At 36.0% G+C, this 18,955-nt stretch overlaps 1 protein-coding gene across 1 annotated transcript in view; it reads left to right on the top strand.

The window, feature by feature from the left end:
• Window positions 1-18,955, top strand: part of LOC150102348 (poly [ADP-ribose] polymerase tankyrase-like) — a 1,002,656-nt gene that overhangs the window by 61,704 nt on the left and 921,997 nt on the right. Inside the window, 1 exon segment of the mRNA XM_090399561.1 lies at window positions 2,666-3,308. Within this exon segment, the coding sequence (XP_090255687.1) occupies window positions 2,666-3,308 (643 nt within the window).

Below are 18,955 nucleotides of genomic sequence, written 5' to 3'. Positions count from 1 at the left end.
TGCTTTGAACTCATTCAGTGTCATAGCACCCACAACAGACTGGCAGCTTATTGCACTCATTTACCACGCTAAAAGTAAAGAACCCAGCTCTAACACCCTTACTAACCACGCTCTTGCCCAGCTTCCATAGATGTCCTCTTAGTCCTCCCACCACCAGTCCTGATCTCAAAAATATCCTCTGAATTAATCCTATAGAAACCCTTCAGCAATTTGAATGTCTCAATCATATCTCCTCTTTTCTGCCTATCAACCAATTTCTGCAACCCACAAAACAAAAAGTTCATCCTCTGTTGGAGGACAGCTGGAAATGTTGATGACTAGTCTATCCATATCAGAGACATTATCCATTTTTGTTTATAATTGTTTAGTTTTTCTTCTATTGATTTTGTTTTAAGTTCTTTTAAAATATCTTTGTTCCTTTTTTGGTTTAATGTTACCAGCTATATGAAGCTAAAAAATCTCTAGCTCTCTTAAATAGAGAAATTGTTTATATCAAGAATGCCTTAGAATCTGTATTAGTGGCTAAATTTTTTTTTTTTTTTTCCAGCTCACTGAAACCTAATTCCATTCACCTAGGTATCCCATAATACAACGCACATGCATACAAACATTTTGTAATGTTTATATACATTATATATGTCTGCAAGTATATGTGCATTGCATTATGTGGTACTAAGTCAATTGATGTGAAGTCATTAGCCTCTATATACAAGTAGCCGTGAAGTGACTTTACTCACTAACTTTGTTTGCTTACCCTTGGATAAAGGATAAAACCAAGAATATAATTTCTTGCATCTTTAATTTATAGCAAGTAAAAAACTTTCAACATGGTGAACTTGATTTCTTGTATAATTTTTTTTTCTTCTGAAAACTGTTCTTGTGTTTAGCATGAATTTGAAATTTATTAAGATTTCAGATTCTTGCTAAAATTTGATTTTGGAACAAATAATTTATTTTTAAAGTTTTATTTGAGAAGGATAATGATTGGCTGAGCAGAATATAACATGCACTGTTAGAAAATTACAGAATTAGCATTTTGTCATTGTACTATATCTACATAATATATTTACATTTTTGCAGTAACTTGATATTATATCATCAATAAAGATTTTCTTTTATAATTATATTTTTATATATTCTTTATTATTAATAATGCACTCTGTATTGAAACTCTCTAAATTAAAGCTTCTTTTTCCATAACTGCCAATGAAGTTTGTTCGTATATTGTTGGAAGTTTTTTTTCACTTGGTTAGACAATAATAAATTTAGTTTAATCCTTTATCGAAGTGTAAGCAAACAAAGTTTGCACCTGAAGTATCTTCAGGACTGAGGCAACTCGTGGTAAAGGTGGACCAAGCTCTCATCACTCTTTGTCTCAGTATCTCCCATAATGCAAAGCACATTTCCTTGCGGACATGTATAATGCTATGTATTAAGGGAAGGGTCACTACCCAGACCGGTTTCGACCTTTATTGAGGTCTAGTCAGTGGGAGCCAGACCCAGAAGTGATGATACTAAGACAGAAGCAATGGAGAAGTCATATTTACCTATAAGAGTTGCCAAAGGTGTACCACCTTATTATTAAATTACTCTGGATTTAAAGAAAGATATTGGAAGTTTTTGGTCCACCTTTACCAGGAGTTGCCTCAGTCCTGAATATACTTAGGGCGCAAACTTTGTTTGCTTACACTTGGATAAAGGATTAAACTAAATTTATTATTGTCTAACCAAGTGAAAAAACTTCCAACATCTTTCTCTAAATCCAGAGTAATTTAATAATAAGGTGGTACACCTTTTGGCAACTCATATAGGTAAATATGACTTCTCCATTGCTTCTGCCTTAGTATCACCACTTCTGGGTCTCCCACTGACAAGACCTCAATAAAGGTTGAAACTGGTCTGGTTAGTGGCCCTTCCCTTAATGCATAGCATTATACATGTCTGCAAGGAAATGTGCTAGTGTATTATGGGAGATACTGAGACAAGGAGTGATGAGTGCTTGGTCCACCTTTACCACAAGTTGCCTCGGTCCTGAAGATACTTCGAGGCACAAACTTTGTTTGCTTACACTTGGATAAAGGATCAAACTAAATTTATTTTTGTTCTTATATTGTAGTTGATAGTTTTTGTTTGCATTTTTCAAATTCTCAGAGAACATTGACTTCCATGAAAAACTGCTGTACTTTTTTTAAGATATGGTGGGATGCCTTTGTGGTAAAAAGAAAAACATATTTGAGGAATTTTTTTGTCCTTTTCAACTGAAGATGTTTTTTCTCATAAACTTTAATCACTTTCAAAACTAAATTTCAGATTTTCAGAGGAAGACATTATTTATCCACTTGGTATAAAATAATGATGGATATTTATTATCCTTTTTTCTATTAACTATCACTGTCCATGTGAAGAAAGGAATGTAAGAGATGCACGAATAATGCAGACCTAAATATTAATTATTTGAATAGTTGGGTAACAATTTATTACATTTATATCTGTATGAATTTACATGTTGCTAATATTTGGAATTTAGAATTGTTGTCATGAAGCATTTCCATTTCATTTAATATTTTTTAAATAATTTAGTATGAATTATTAAATTATTTTATGAGGGATTAAGATTTTTTAAGTATAAATTATTTACTCTCAGTTGAATTATGTCTAATTGTAGGGAAGCAAGATAATGGAACGACAGGCTATTAAATCTCTTCAAGATGGAAGATCAGCACGTCATGCATCTGGCACTTTGTCAGGTAGAGTTAGGAGGCATTCGCCAGGATCTGCAGCAGCTGCCCACTGCATTCCATCTTCACCACAAGAAAGGAGGACCACTAGGAAGATTCCATCGTCTCCAGTGCACACTATTCCCCCAGTGAGTTTAGGAGAAAAACGGCTTATTAAAAACTCTCTTCCTATTCCTGCCACACATTCGCATAACAAACGATCATCATTGGTTCACCCTTCATCTCATTCTGCTCAGATTGTAAGTTCACCATTTTCTGTCAGTGTCACAGTACAGCAACAGGATGGAAGTACTAATGCTAAACATGTAAAACATTTACAAGTAAACACGTCATCATCATCATCATCACCCTCATTACAAAAAAAACGTCACAAACGAGTTTTAACTCCTGAACCTCTGAATTCCACTGCTAGGTCAGGCAAACGTCTTCGTCTTCAGTATCAGCCTTTCCAGTCACCTCCCCCACCAAATATCATCCCTGCAGTTTTGAGACAACAGCCTTCCAAAACTCCTGAAGACAAAATTGTTATGTTTCAGAGAGGAGAGTTTCTGGCAGTGAGAAATGAAAATGGTAAATATTAAAAATTTGTTTTTATATTTATGCATGTAATTAATTCATTTGGCTCATGATTATTACTAGCATGTATCTGTTTGAACATCAAGTAAATCGGTCATTATACCAAATCCATTATCTCAGTTACATTTATGTGTAACATTTTTCTGAAAGTGGCAGATTTTTTATTTTAATGCAAACCACTTATACCTATGACTGAACCTGTATATTGATGGATGCTGATTGTCATAAATATCTTGTCTGTCTTAGACATCATACTCTTGATTCATATATAACTAAGATATGGTTACACACTTTCACTATAACAGACTACTAAAAAAACTCCAGCCAAAGTATAGGTGCAATGCTATTCCTTTGGAATAGCATTGTACGTATATTTTTATTCCTCTATTAAGGGACAACAGCCTATGTAAATTATGTTTTCTGTGCTTCATTTTAATAAAAAGGACACCAAATAAAAAAATGAGTATGTTTGTGTTTTCTTAAAAGTTGCTATTTGTGTTTTGAAATAAAAATTGTTTATTTATAATTTATATTAGTAATATTAATATTGAATTTTTTTCATTGAAATAAAAATGTTTCATGCTTTTTGTCATGTTTTATGTTTCAATAAAACTGTTATTAATATTTATCGTGATCTAATTTTTATGGATTAGACACTTGTTGATCAACTGGTCATTGGGCAATCAAAAGCTATTTTTAAATATTGACTTACAGGAACTAAGTCTGAAGTTGCAAAATTCTCAGACATGGAATCGACAACATTCAGTCTAATGTTCTTTATTTTTTATTATAAAGAAGGACCCACCAAGTCCATGATTTTGAGTGCAGTGGATTCTGGTTAATTGAGCCCTATTGGGATTAGCATAATTTGGCCTAATTAACCAGCTGCCCCAATTAAACTGAAGTTGTACACATCAAGGGATGTTGGAAATGATCAAGCATAATCTACCCCCCCCCCCCTTTTTTTTTTTTTGTCTCAATTGACCACAAATAAAATCAGCATAGTAATTTAGTGTAGGAGTGGAAAGAAGGCAAAATAGTACCGTTCCATAAGCATGATTCTAGGACAGAAGTTTCTAATTATAGACCAGTCTGTATCAACTACAGTTGTAGTCAAGGTGTTGGAGAGATTGGTTAGGAATGGAATAAAGGATTGTGTTGATGGACATTAGGATTATAATAAATTTAGTTTAATCCTTTATCCAAGTGTAAGCACTTGGATAAATTATTTTTTTTATAACCACCATTGATCTTTGCTAATTCCTGTGGAAATATTTCTGCAGCAGTAGATGCCTGTCATACCATCCACAGCTTGCTCCACATTCACCATCTTTTACTTTCTCACCTTTCACAGCCTTTCTGTCATCAAAAAGGTTGTAGTCTTTATTTTGAATAATGGTCTGTTTAAGGGAACATGGTGACTAGTTTGATCATCTATCCAAACTGTTAAGTTTCTTCATATAAGCAACAAGGTTATTTGCTAATTAGTGTTCATTGGAGTAGTATTTTTAATATTAGCAAGAATTTTTTTTTTTTTTTTTTTAAAATCACAATGTTGAAAGTAATGTGAGGGAAGGCTAGTGTTTGGCTTATCTTAGATTATGATTTATTCACTTTTATCTTTTATATTTAAAATAATATAATATTTTATATTAAGTTTTTAATCGCAACAAAAATAGTACAATAAAAGTTATTCTACACAGTTATTCTAAACAGTTTAATATTCATGCAATCACTTAGGGAAACACAAAGATGTTGTGATAAGCTGTGTCTGACAGCATACTGAAAATAGCGAGACTGTGAACCTTTCATAGGATAGCACCACAGCTCTAAAGAGACATAATTCTAAAGCACGTTACTTTAGGATAAATGGCAATTCATAAATGTCCATAAGTGCAAAGCAGTGTAAGTCTGGGTATACCTGTACTTGTAAAAGAAATACCAAATTCTTTTATTTTATTTTGAAGAATGGTTAAACATCTGTTAACGAGCATAGAATCAAGAATGTAACATTTAAACTAAGATTCCAAAATTTATTATCACTTGCATGGACAAGTAATATTCATATCAATGGTTCTTAATAGAGCAGTTGTTAATCTAAATGTTTCACCATAATTACAGAGAAATAGTAGATATTAAAAATCCAGCATTATTTCAAAGCCGAATGTTTGTAGAAACTATGGAAGTTTCGTAACATTGATGACCAGAGAGCTTCCGAGAATACAGTCCTTGGCACTGTGCTGCCACTGCCTTTGCTTGCACTATTTAAAAGAACATGATTACTGCCCAAGTGTCTGCATATTTGCCTTTTATTAGTGCATTTGTTAAGGTTTCACTGACCTAGTAGCTGTTTCTTATGGCTCTTTTAAGTAGTGCAAGTTAAGGGAACTCCAATTCCGAGGATTGTGTTCTCGTAACCTCCCTGGTCAATTTTATGAAACTTTATAGTTTCTACAAATATTCGGCTTTGAAATAATGCTGGATTTTTAATATTGCTATTTCTGTGTAATTTACATTGCCAAAAATGATATCAGGATTGTGGTACAGATTATGAAGACCGCATGAGAATTTGTAGGCTGCAGACGCTAGCAAGCAGGAGATAGAGGGGTTATATGATTGAGATTTACAAACTTCTGAAAGGGTTATACAGAATGTCAGTAGATGGAATTTTTCATTTTATGGAGGACGGGAAAAGGACATGAGGGCATCCATGGAAGTTGAGAATAAATGCTTTCAAGAGGGGGGGGGGGGTTAGATTTTTTTTCCTCATAGAGTAGTGCGTGAGGGGAATGGATTGCCATTTGATGTTATGTGTGCTAGTAGTGTAAATGAATTCAAGAATAGGTTATGACAGCTTGTGCGAACAGTATGGTCTCCCTTGATGAGTTCCTGACTTCCTGGCGGTCTCTCTTAATAATAATGATATCTCATTGATTACTTGTTTGCTAATTTTGTCTGCATATTTCTGACAGTTTTTCTTATCATGCTTGAAGATTTAGGAATGCCTTTTATATCAATTCACGATTAATAATTTTCACAATCTTCAGATGTACAAAACAAAATTTACTGAAGGGTACCCATACTGTGCTGCCACTGTTTGTTACTACAGTAGGAAAAGTCATCATTTGTTTGTTAAAATGTTATAATTTAATTTTTTTTATTGGCTTGTAAGATGGTTATGTAAACCTTTAGTTTTAGTACTGCCACCAGCTGTTTTACATGCACACGTGTCACATGTGAAAATAATACCATAGTGAATTTTTTGTGGCTTAAAAATACATTGGGTTGGCAAATAAGTTCATTTGGTTTTTCAAAGTGGAATGAAACACATTTTATTTAATATATATAACACATACTAGTCAGTTATATATTGACCCTCTTTATCAATGACCTCTTGCCATCTGTCCACCAACTTCATTATGCCACGTTCATAAAACTCCTGAGGTTTACTGGCGAAAAACTGATCCAGGTGTCTTTTGACAGCCTCCTCATTAGCGAAGGTTTTCCCGTTCAGAGAATTCTGCAATGATCGGAATAAGTGGTAATCGGAAGGTGCCAGGTCCAGTGAATACGGAGGATGCGGCAAAACATCCCAGCCAAGATGTAACAATTTACTCCAGGTTGTTAACAATGTGGGGTCTGGCGTTATTGTGGTGAAAGACAACTCCTTTCCGATTTGCCAATTCAGGACGTTTTGTGCTAATTGCATGGGCCAGTTGTGTTAACTATGAGCAATGGACAATTGAATCAATCGTTCTGCCTGACGGTAACACCTCATAGTGGACAACACCTTTATAATCCCACCACACAGAAAGCATGATCTTCTTTGTGTGCAATCCCGCTTTTGAGGTTGTTTGCGGCGGTTTGCTCTTGTGTCCCCCCCCATGATCTTTTACGTACTATGTTATCATACACGACCCATTTTTCATCTCCCATAATCATCCGCTTCAAAAATGGGTCATTTTCTTGGTGACGTCGCAGCGAATTACAGATGGATATGCGAGCAGTCATATTGGCCTTAGTCAATTCACACGGCACCCAAACATTGAGTTTTGAAACATATCCCAGCTTGTGCAAATGGTTTTCAACATTTGTGTGGGATATGTTCAGTACTGCAGCAATCTCCCACACTGTTTGTGATAGATTTTTGTTGATGATTTCCTTCACAACACTCGAATCAACCTCGGTTGGGTGATACCACTTTTGGCATACGTGTTCTGTTAAGGCACCATCCTCATATACGCTTCATATTTTTTATGGGCCTCCGCAGCTCGTTTGCCTTTTTTAGATAAAAAAATCAAAATATGCTGGTAATGTACGTTATTTCCTTCCATTTCTAAAAATATGTCACACACGCGCAACTGAAGTAGGCCGAACGAAAATTCACTGAAAGGTTATGTGAAATGTCGGCTTTCAACTGTGCAATAGCATTGCTTGGTAGCGCAACAATAGCGGCAGGCGAAGCGGCATAAACTTGTATTAATGCATAAACCGAACGAACTTATTTGCCAACCCGATACTTTTCAATACCCCATCTTTTATCAAATGTCAGGTCACACGAAATATTCTTACTTTAGACTTTTTCACTATTTGGCACAATATGTAAACAACTGACACTAATCACTGCTCTCTCTCAACAGTCAGTCAGAACACAGAATCAAGAAATGCAGGGTGTCCACAAATGCTTACTCTGATTATAATATAACTCTTCAGTGGATACTTGAAATGGAACACAAAGTTAGTCTTCAATTCATAACATATAGAAAAAAAAGTCAACGAACAACTTCAACATGTGCACTGCCGGTAACATGTAAAATATCCAAGCAGTAATCAATAACACGCCATAAGTTCTCCAACATTTGTTGTGCGACTCCTTCAACTGCATTTCTGAGGCACTGTCGCAATGTCACAAGGTCTGGAACTAGTGTTGCATAAACAAGATCCTTAACATACCCCCACCCCCCCCAAAAAAAAGTCTAGGGGTGTAATGTCTGGTTACCTCGTGGGCCATGGGATTGGACCATCTCTGCCAATCCAGTGATTCGGGAATTCTTGATTAAGAAGATTGCGAACATCACTAGACCAATGGGGGGGGGGGGGCTCCGTCCTGTTGAAAGATAACATTTGGTTGCATCTCCTGTAGCTGGGGAATAGCATAATTATTGAGCATGTCTAAGTACACATTTCCATTAATTTCTTTTTTGAGAAAAAAGAAAGGGCCAAACTTGATCATGTATTAGTCCACACCACACATTGAGTTTTGGACTAGCTCGAATGTGTTCTCTTATGGCATGGAGGTTTTCAGATCTCCAGATCCTTACATTGTGTCTGTTGACTACTCCACTCACGTGAAATGTTGCCTCATCAGAGAAACAAATATGCTGCAAAAAATCATTATCCTTATCATTATCAAAATGAGGTTAGCAAATTCTTCATGCCTTGGACCATCATCTGGCTTTATACCCTGGACAACTTGGACTTTGTATGTAAACAATTTTCAAATGTTTGTGGACTGTACTCCTTGGCATTTTGAAGTTCTAGTGAAGCTCTTCTGATTGACTTCTGCAGTGACCGGGTGAAGGCAGTTTGAACTGCCACTACTTGTAACCTTATGAACTGAACCTGTTTCTAAAAACTTTGTCTCCCATGACTTAATGAGCTTGACATCAGGTGGGTTCTTTCCATACTGTGCCCTAAACATTCGCTGCACTGTAACTGGAGATTTTGTTTCTGCTAGCCACAGAACACATTGGGCTTTCTCCTGTACTGAAGCCATTTTTAAAGAAAATCAACAGCAGCACTCCTGGTGGCAAAAGCAGTATACTGAAGATACCAGTATAGAAACGTTGAGTGCCCAAGTTTGCCTGCAACAAAATTTATTCAGTTAGTTTCATTGTTAAAATATTATAGCCAGTTGAAATCAGGGTAATCATTTGTGGACATCCTGTATAATTTATCATTTCATATACAGTGTCAAAATACTTGAATGCTTTAACACGTTTGCAGCAGGGAGGCACAAGTGCTTCCATTGAAACCAAATATATCTGGAGGGAGAACATCTGTATGTTTCAGGATATGTTAGAAACCAATAAATAACAAAAAGGGACATTTGTATATGGTTGGTATATTTAAACCAACCTATAATAAAAAGCACTTGCATATAAATTAGTAGCTTAGTAGTGGAGTGAGAATAGCTCTATAGTAATATATATAACATATACATGTGTTATATTAAAAACATGTCCCCCAAAAGATGTCATATTACACAGCTGCAAGCAAAAGAAATTTATCATAGCATTAAATACAACATATAGAGCTAATACGCTGTATTTAGTGCAATTAGAGACAACTAGAATTTATAATCCTGTATAGTGATAAACATCCTTCTCATATAGTCATCATACTGCATAGATGCAAAATAAAAGCTTCATGAATAAATTTAGTAGCTTGTACTAAATTTATTCATGCATATATATCCTTTGCTAAGTAAAGAAACAAACAGATTTATGCATTTCAAATTTTCAAAATAGTTTTTTTTTAAATAAGATAATGTTAAATTTGGGATTTTCTGTAATATTCAAGATGTCAGAAAGACATGTTATGTGGTCAAGCAAGTTCCCACCTTACACGCAACTCATGTGAGACAATGTGGTGTGAGCATTTTAACTTTACGAGTTACTAGTATTACAAAGTAAAGTTAAATTAATCGCAAAATATTTGAGGTTATAATGCAAGCATCAACATAATTGCATGCAGCCACAGGGCTTATTAAAGTCTGAGTGCTTTATCCAAATAAGGAACTGTATTTTATAAAATTAGTCCATAATCACTATAAAATTTACATTAAAAATGTTTTTGATTTATCAAAACACTGGATTTATTGGTAAATTTTTAAAGGATTTCTGCTCCATTTACTAGTATTGCAATTCCTAGCTGCGGTAGAAGTACCAATTTATAGGCCAGTCAGTATTCCTGGAGTGCTCAGTAAGGTGCCATACCAGTTAATTAAGATCATTTGTGCAGAGGTGGATGGATAGCTCATTAATTCTCTATAGAGGACAAAATGGCTTATTAAAGGCAATTTATTTGTTTTATTATTATTACGGGTAGCTCCAAGGAGTCCTTAGACTCATCGAGGTAGGCCCAACATCATGTCAAGAACAACTATTCAACATTCACACAGTAGCTATCATATTTCACCTTGAATTCATTTAGAGTCATTGCACCCACAACAGACTCTGGCAGCTTATTCCACTCATTTACCACTATCCAAGTAAAAAACCTAGCTCTAACACCCTTGCTAACCACACTCTTACCAAGCTTCCATGGATGCCCTTGGCCTTCTCCCACTACCAGTTTTATTCTCAAAAATATCTTCTGAATTAATCTTATAGAAACCCTTCAGTAATTTGAATGTCTCGATCATATCACCACTTTTCCGCCTATCAGCCAATTTCTGCAGCCCACAAATCTTCAACCTGTTCTCATAGGTTCATTCCATAGTCCTGCTATTATCTTGGCCGTCTCTGGATCCTCTCCACCTCCTCCTCATCCAGAAGAAACCCTAGCACCCATATCTGGGCACAGTAGTCTAGATGGGGTCTTATCAAGTCTCGATACAGAGGAACAATAACTTGTTTGTCTCTGCTTGTTAAAGTATTTTTCAGAAGCCAAGTGATTCGATGAGCTGATTTAGCCACTTTTTCAATGTGCCCCTTAAACTTCAATTCCCTATCCACCAACACTCCCAAATCCCTTGCCTCATCAATCTCCTGGAGTACGGTTCCACCAATGTGATATACTGCTGCTAATCTTTTCACCCCAAAATGCAAAAACCTTACATTTTTCCACATTAAATTGACATCCATTCTCCTTAGCCCAGTCTTCCAAACCATCCAAATCATCCTGCAAAATTTTGACATCCTGCATCATCCGCAAACAGATGCACAGTTCCTCTCAGATCCTTTCCTATATCATTAATGAACAAATTAAACAGTAGCATTCCAAGAACAGAACCTTGCGGCACACCGCTAGTCACAGGACTTTACAGTCACTTTTGGACTTTACTCCTGAATAAACCACTCTGATATCTCTCCATCAACCACCCTTCTATCCATCTCACCAACCCTATTCCTATATCCATTCTCATATGCTGCAGTTTACTGATTAGAATTCCATGTGGTATCCTATCAAAGGCTTTAGCAAGGTCCAGTAGAATCACTGTAAGCCCATTACCCTTATCCAGTTCAGCCGTCACTGTGTTGTAGAATGTGAGCAAGTTACTGAGGCATGATCTACCCTTCACAAAACCATGCTGTCCCCCATACAGTATCCCATTTTCATCTATCCAATCTTGTATTTTCCTCTTGACTATTTTCTCCAAGACCTTGACAACAATTCCTGATATACTGATCAGCCTAATTTTCAACAGCAGTCTCAGAACCTCCTTTATGCAGTGGAACTATTTTCCCCTCTTTCCACCCCCTTGGGATTAACCCAGACCCGAGACTGCATTTGGGTTAGTCCAAAATGGTCAAAGGCACTGACAATTCTTTAGCTGCTTCTCGTACAACACGAGCTGGTATACCATCCAATCCCACAGATGAATTGACATTGAGGTTTTGTAATAGGCTATTCACCTCTACTTCATTCACCACAATTCCCGTATTAGCTGTTGGTTCTTCCATTTCTGCAATGTCACCACCTGGATGATATACTCTTGCAAAGTGCTCACTCAGTAATTCTACTATATCAACTTATTCGGTTACCTCCCTACCATTGGCATTCATTAAAATCAATCTGCCGTATACATTTTTTTCTTTTACATGTAACATATCGAAAAAACTGTTTGGGATTCTCTTTAGCCTACATGGCTAATTCTTTCATAATCCACTTTTGCTTTTCTTACCACACTTGTTACCCTTCTGGCATAGGTTTATACCGTTCATGTGCCTGCAGGTCACCTTTCTCCTTGAATTCTCTCCACAGTTTCTTTTTTTTCCAGCTCAAGCTTAAAGGTGTTATTCATCCATTTAATCCCTACTTGATTTATTATTCGGACTCTAGGTGTACAGTCAGCCACTGCCTTCTGCAAAAACTTCTTAACTGCAATGCAGTGATTGCTGGAGATGGATAAGGAGAATGGGTATACCATAATGCTTCAGAATTTTTCTGAAGCATTAGATAAGATTATTCTAATAAACTTGTGACATGAATAGGAAAATGGCAGATTGACAGTTTTCAGAGAATGACTTATGGAGCTGTTGAATCTAAAAGTAGGAGGATGACTAGTGGGATACCACAGGGTACTTAACGAACTTGTGTCATTGTTGTTTAACTTGTATTTTTATGTCATTTGGGATTTGGTCTGGATAGTAATACAAAATTATTGTTATTTTATTTTTTTAAATGTGAATCCCACATAACCTCTCTCTCTCTCTCTCTATATATATATATATATATATATTAGGGTTACCAAGTAATTTTATAAACTTTGTTATTTTATTCTTAATCCCAAGTAAGCAAACAGTTAAGTTTGTGCCTGAACGTAGTTCAATGCACCACCTTTAGACTTGAACTATGTTCAGGTGCAAACTTAACTGTTTGCTTACTTGGGATTAGGAGTAAAATAATCAAGTTTATAAAATTACTTGGTAACCGTAATATACATTACCAAGTAAAAAAACTTAATTACATCTATATCTCCTCCAGAGATTCTTATTCATAATAAAAACACCTTGTAGCAACTTGTATAGGTAAAGTTGATAAGGCTCTGTATTACTAAAACCTTGGTATTTAGGGTCTAGCTACTCACTGAGGAGACCTCAAAAAAAGGTTGAAACTGGTCTGCGTAGTGACCCCACCCATAATGTATTGCAGTATACATCTCTTAGTGAGATGTGCTTTACATTATGGAAAATACTAAGAATAGTGATCAGATCTTTACCCACCTTTACAATTAGCTGCCCTGGTGTTGCACCACCTTTAGACTTGAACTACGTTCAGGTGCAAACTTAACTGTTTGCTTACTTGGGATTAGGAGTAAAATAACCAAAAATAAAATTATTTGGTAACCCTAATATACATTACCCAAGGTAAAAAAAAACTTATTTACACACACACACACATATATATGTAGTACATTGGTCTTGATAGTATTTCTAAAGGTTTGCACTCCAGGATTAAAAAGGCAACATAGACCAGGAATTTATTCTTGCATATTCCAATGGTATCTAACCTGCAGCCTGAAAATTAGACAATATTCAACCCATTCTTAAGAAGGCGACAAATCTTTTCCATCTAATTATCATCCACGTCTACATCTTTAATCACAGAAAACCATTAACACTCAACTTCTACACTATCCTTGATGCCTCTGACCCAATAAACAATTGCAACGCAGCCTAAAAAGGGATTTTTTTTAATCCAAATTTTCCTTGATTATCATCATCGGATACCTTTTAGGGAGTTATGGACTCATCTAGGGATGCTGTACACCACCTGCTATATGAATTCTTCAACTTTTTCATGTTAGATATGATCACCACCTTCAACAGGCAAGCTGTTTTATGTGTTAAGGCTTAATGCTGGGAGGACATCATGTTGGAGGTTTAATTGAATATTGTCAGCACTAGGATTAAAAACTAATTTTAATGCTACCAATATTTTATAGTACAAATAACACTTGTAACACACACACATACACACAAAAGGCAACACAATACTTAATGAAACACGTGGGTGACTAATGTACTATCTGGGTTGGTAGTCTAGTCCTATCTATCTTGGATGTTACATCCAAGATTGCCTACAAGCATCCATAGAGGACACACTACATAGATAGGACTTAATGAAACCTGTGGGTGACTCTGAGTATTGTATTGTATTGTGTTTGTGTGCTACAAGTGACAGAGATGAAATATTGGAAGCATGAAAATTAACTCTTAATCCTTTCCTAGGGCTGTCAATACTCCATTAAAACTCCAACATGAGACAAACTGTTCCACTCACTCACTTATCTGTAAGAAAAAGATCTAGCTTTCACCTCATTCTTAACTGTACACAAACTTAATTTCTACGGAAACCCCTTTCCTCTTCCAGCCTTCCATGTAAAGAAAAATCCTATAACACTCTTTCAGAAATTTATAGGACTCTGTGTTACTACTCTTTCTGCAGTCAGCATATTTTCAGTCTGTCCTCATGATCTATATTCCATAATCCTGATGTCTTTGTAACTCAATGTTTGTGATTGCAGTAATTCTCTGAGTTGTATTTGCAATTTTTGCTATGTGACTTTCGAATTTCAACTTCCTGTTCATCATTACTCCAAGATCACTAGCCTCATTGGTTTCTCCAAGCATAATTCCGCTAATATAATGTTCAGTTGGAAATCCCATCATATCAAAAGTGCATTTCTTTATGTTTATCAACATTGAATTGGCAGTCATTATCATTTTGCATCAAATTCCAGCCTATTCAAATCCTTCCATAAGTGCTATATATTAGTGGCAACCTCGATTACTCTTCTAATCTTTGCATCATAAGACAACAATTTGACATGTGTTTATTGGTCCTCCTTAGTATCATTAATGTACAGATCAAAAACAATGGCTGCCTTAAATCTGGCAGATTCCCATCCCTATGTCACTTTCAGATCACTGTCTGTTAGAAAACTATTTATCCAATTCAAATAGTTTATATTTCATTTCTGTATTGTCCAGACTATGCAACAGCCTTTAATATGATATTCTATCAAATGCCTTAGCCAAGTCCAACATAGCGTATCCATTTCCTTTATGCACTTTAGTCTTAACATTATTATTACCAAGTATCAGCAGATTTCTCAGACTTGACCTCCCTTTAGTAAATCCATGTTGTTCCTTGCAAAGTATAGCTTGTGTGTGGTCATTTCTGTATGTGAGCTCTTCCCAACTTCTCTAAAATCTTCACAAACACCACCACTAGAGATACTGATAGGTCAGTAGGTAGACATGGTTTTGACACCTCCCTCATAGAATGAGGCTATATTCACGTGTCTCTTTATTGGGATCATATTATACACGGGTGTCCAAAACCTAAGGACAAACACTATTTCTGAAGATTACAACTGCAAATTCAGACGAATCAGCTTGTGGCAATTTGTATAACTGACAATTTCAAGTAGAAGGCCAGTACAAATTCAGATTTTTGAATCATGCGCAAAGGGCTCATGTGGTAGCACCCAACAGGATAAAAGGCAAAAGGCTGCACTCAGCAAATTGTATTGTGTTTGAAGGGAGCTCTTTTTGTGAAGGAATAAAGTTGCAAACTTGGATGTCTTGTAATGTCTGAAAGACATCATCTAAATGATTTCACACAGAGAAGAATTATTGGAAAACTCGAAGGCTGCAGAATTACTGAAAAATGCAAGAGAGTTTAGAATCTCGCATAACATTGTATCCAGGCCCTGGGCACTGTTTTCCAAACCAGTGGAATGTGTTCTGGACATTTGCTAAGAGGTTGCCCTCACTCTAACAAAGACACAAAGCACAAAGACAGGTTTTTGGTTATAACAGCAAAACGTAATCAATGTACCACGGCATTTCAGCTTGCAAGTGAGCTCTATTCTTGGCACGTTGTAACAAGACATCTGCAACAAGTAGGACTATACTCCCGAAGGCCTGTAGTCTGCGTTCCTTTATCCACAACTAATCGTAGACACGTTTTCAGTGTTGTATTCATAAAAATTGTACAAGACACCAATGGGCTAATGTACTCTTTTCACATGAGTCATTCTCCAATTCCAGATGACACTTGATCTGGCCTGAAAGTGGTACTGCTTACCATCGTGAGAATGTTCTTGAAAGGGATAGATATGGCAGTGTTGGGCTTATGTTGTGGGGAGGCATTATGCTTCATGGACACGCTAAGCTACAAGTGCTGGAAAAAGGGACTATGACTGGTGAACAATACTGCAACAAATTTCTTCATGTTCAATTGTCTCGTGTTGTAGGTGAATTCATTTTTATGGATTACAATGCCACACCAAATTGCACACGAGCAGTGTGGAGATACTTTTGGAGATTAAGGATATTAATCAAATTGAATGACCATCAGGCTCTCCAGATCGCAAACCATAGAACACATTTGGGATGCAGATGAGAGATACTTTGCTGCTCAAAATTCTCCTCCAGGAAACAAACTTTATCCTTGCTCTAAAGGAGGAGTGGGATAGTTTGTTTCAATAAGTTACTTCGCTTCTATAAGGTCAGCATTAAAATTAAGCCAGCTTGAGTAATTAATTAAAAGGCTGTGGCTCAAATCCTTCCATGGGCATGGATATTGATCTTTAGGTGGGCGATGAATTTCATCACCTGGTGTGAGACCCCTTCAGTGCTTATTGGAGGCCTGAAGTGGCTTAAAAATTCCATGTTTGTGCCTAGAGCTGAGTTTTCAGAGTAAAAAAAAAAATTATATATATATATATATATATATATATATATATATATAAATAGAAGTGAGCCTGTATATCTCAGTGGATGTGGTGTTTGCACACCACGGCGCTTGACTGCATGAAGGAAGACTTTGTTTTGAATCTAACTAGAGGAAATTTTTCTAAGCCTTTTTTTGACCTGTTCCCGAGTTAGTCGATCTCTGGCACGGGCAAGCGGGTTTTTTCTCCTGAAACTGAGTTTTTCATCCTGTAAACTCAAGAAAATCGACCATAGAACCCACATTATTTTAGACATTAAAAATATATTGTGTTAGGGTCAGGGACCACGAGATGGCGGCACTTGTTGAGCCGTCTCTCTTCACTGTGTGCTGCTTCATTAGTGATAGCCTTGAGCCAGCTATCTCTGATTGGCTGCCAGTGGAGATTGAACTGTCCACTTGGTCTCCAAAAGTTAGATAGGGCTAAATGGCCTCGCCTACTCCCTATACGGGAATATAAAGGCATTAGCTGATTTTTTTTTTTTTTTTGATAAAAATAGAAATTGATTTAAAAAAATAAAAATACTTAGCCAATCACAGTGCAAATGTATTATAGACTGATAAATAATGTTTCATGAGTTAAAACCACTTTCATTGAATTGCAAGAAACAACTGTTCAAGGTGCTAAAAATAATAGGCCATAGGAGGAGTTGGCCTCCTTTTCTAGTCTGTTTATATATTTTTTCACTTCTTGTAACCAGAATCCATAACGAATTCAGATGATTTGTCTGACTGTTGAGAAAATAGTTGTAATTTATCTGCTAATGATATTTACTAAAGTAGAGCCAAAAGGCTTCAGTTTGGTGCTGCAAAAAATAAAAATCAATTTGATATTAGATCCAGCATTATTTCAAAGCCGAATGTAGAAACTATGAAACTTTTGTAAAAAAAAAAAAAAAAGTTGACCAGAGAGCTTATGGGAATATTCCTGCCAGCATTTACAAGTCTTTTGAAGAGCAATGAATTGAAACTGACAATATTTTTCAAAAGGATTAGCTTTTTTCCTTTTACATTTGATAAGAAGTGAGTTATATTTTTAACATATAATCTTGATTTATTAGAGAGCCTTGAAGAAGAAGAGTTAGGTATTTAGCCATACTGTAAGTTAAGCATTCTGTAAAATTCATAATTGGATGTAATGTGTATCCTGGCTTGTGGAATTTTGGCAAGCTGTAAATTCTGGGTGTACTTTTGTAATATGTTCAGTTTTTAGTGTTATTCATATATCCATTCAGATATCCATAAGTACAACAGCTTTGCTATCCTTGGTAATTGATATTTGAGTTTTTTGGAGTTTCCTCCGTTCAAAAGTTGAATTTCTGGGAATTTTAAGCATAACTTCAGATAAGGTCTTTTGTGTACTTACAACTAAAGTTTATTTATTTATTTTTTTTTTGTGTGTGTCTTGATATCATGAACAGCAGAAAGAAACGAGGCCTTTCTTATAGTGATGAGGCAAAGAAACTAATTTGTTTAGATAATATATTACTTCTGAAATTGGTTCACGAAGCTCTTCAAGTTACTAGTCAGTATAATAGCATGCTTATGGTGTTTAGGGGCATCCTTAAGTTTTGAATTTGCTGACTCAAGCCTTATAGTATAGTGATTATTATTATGGGCTACTCACTCCATGGAGTCCTTCGACTCATCGAGGGAGGCCCTAAACATTATGCATCATGACAAGCAGTATCCAGCATTTGCACAGTATCTATCATACTTTGCTTTGAAATCATTAATAGCCATGTCACCCATAACATATTCTTGCAACCTATTTCACTCATTCACCACTCTCCAAGCAAAAAATTAAGTTCTACCACCCTTGCTTAGTTTCTAAGAATGGTCCCTAGTTCTTCTATTACCAGACCTATTCTGAAAAATTTCCTCTATGTTAATCTTGTAAAAAACCCTTCTGTAATTTGTATATATATCATTTCACTCCTTTTCCACCTCTCAACCAAATTCTTGAACCCACAAATTTTCAACCTGCTCTTGTAAGGTTCATTCCATAGACCTGCTACCATCTTTATCATTCGCCTCTCGTTCTTCTCCACCTCTTTCTCATCACCAAGAAACCCATGTGACCAGATCTGCGCATAGTAGTCAAGATGGGGTCTTATCAGGGCTTAATAAAGAGGAACAATACCTGCTTGCCTCTGCTTCTCAAAGTATTC

The sequence above is a fragment of the Typopeltis vanoorti genome, chromosome 10 (assembly GCF_054136105.1).
Source record: "Typopeltis vanoorti isolate ZY-2024b chromosome 10, IOZ_Tvanoo_1.0, whole genome shotgun sequence".
Taxonomy (NCBI): domain Eukaryota; kingdom Metazoa; phylum Arthropoda; class Arachnida; order Uropygi; family Thelyphonidae; genus Typopeltis; species Typopeltis vanoorti.
The sequence above is the reverse complement of the archived record's forward strand: the minus strand, read 5'-3'. Positions and strand labels throughout refer to the sequence as shown.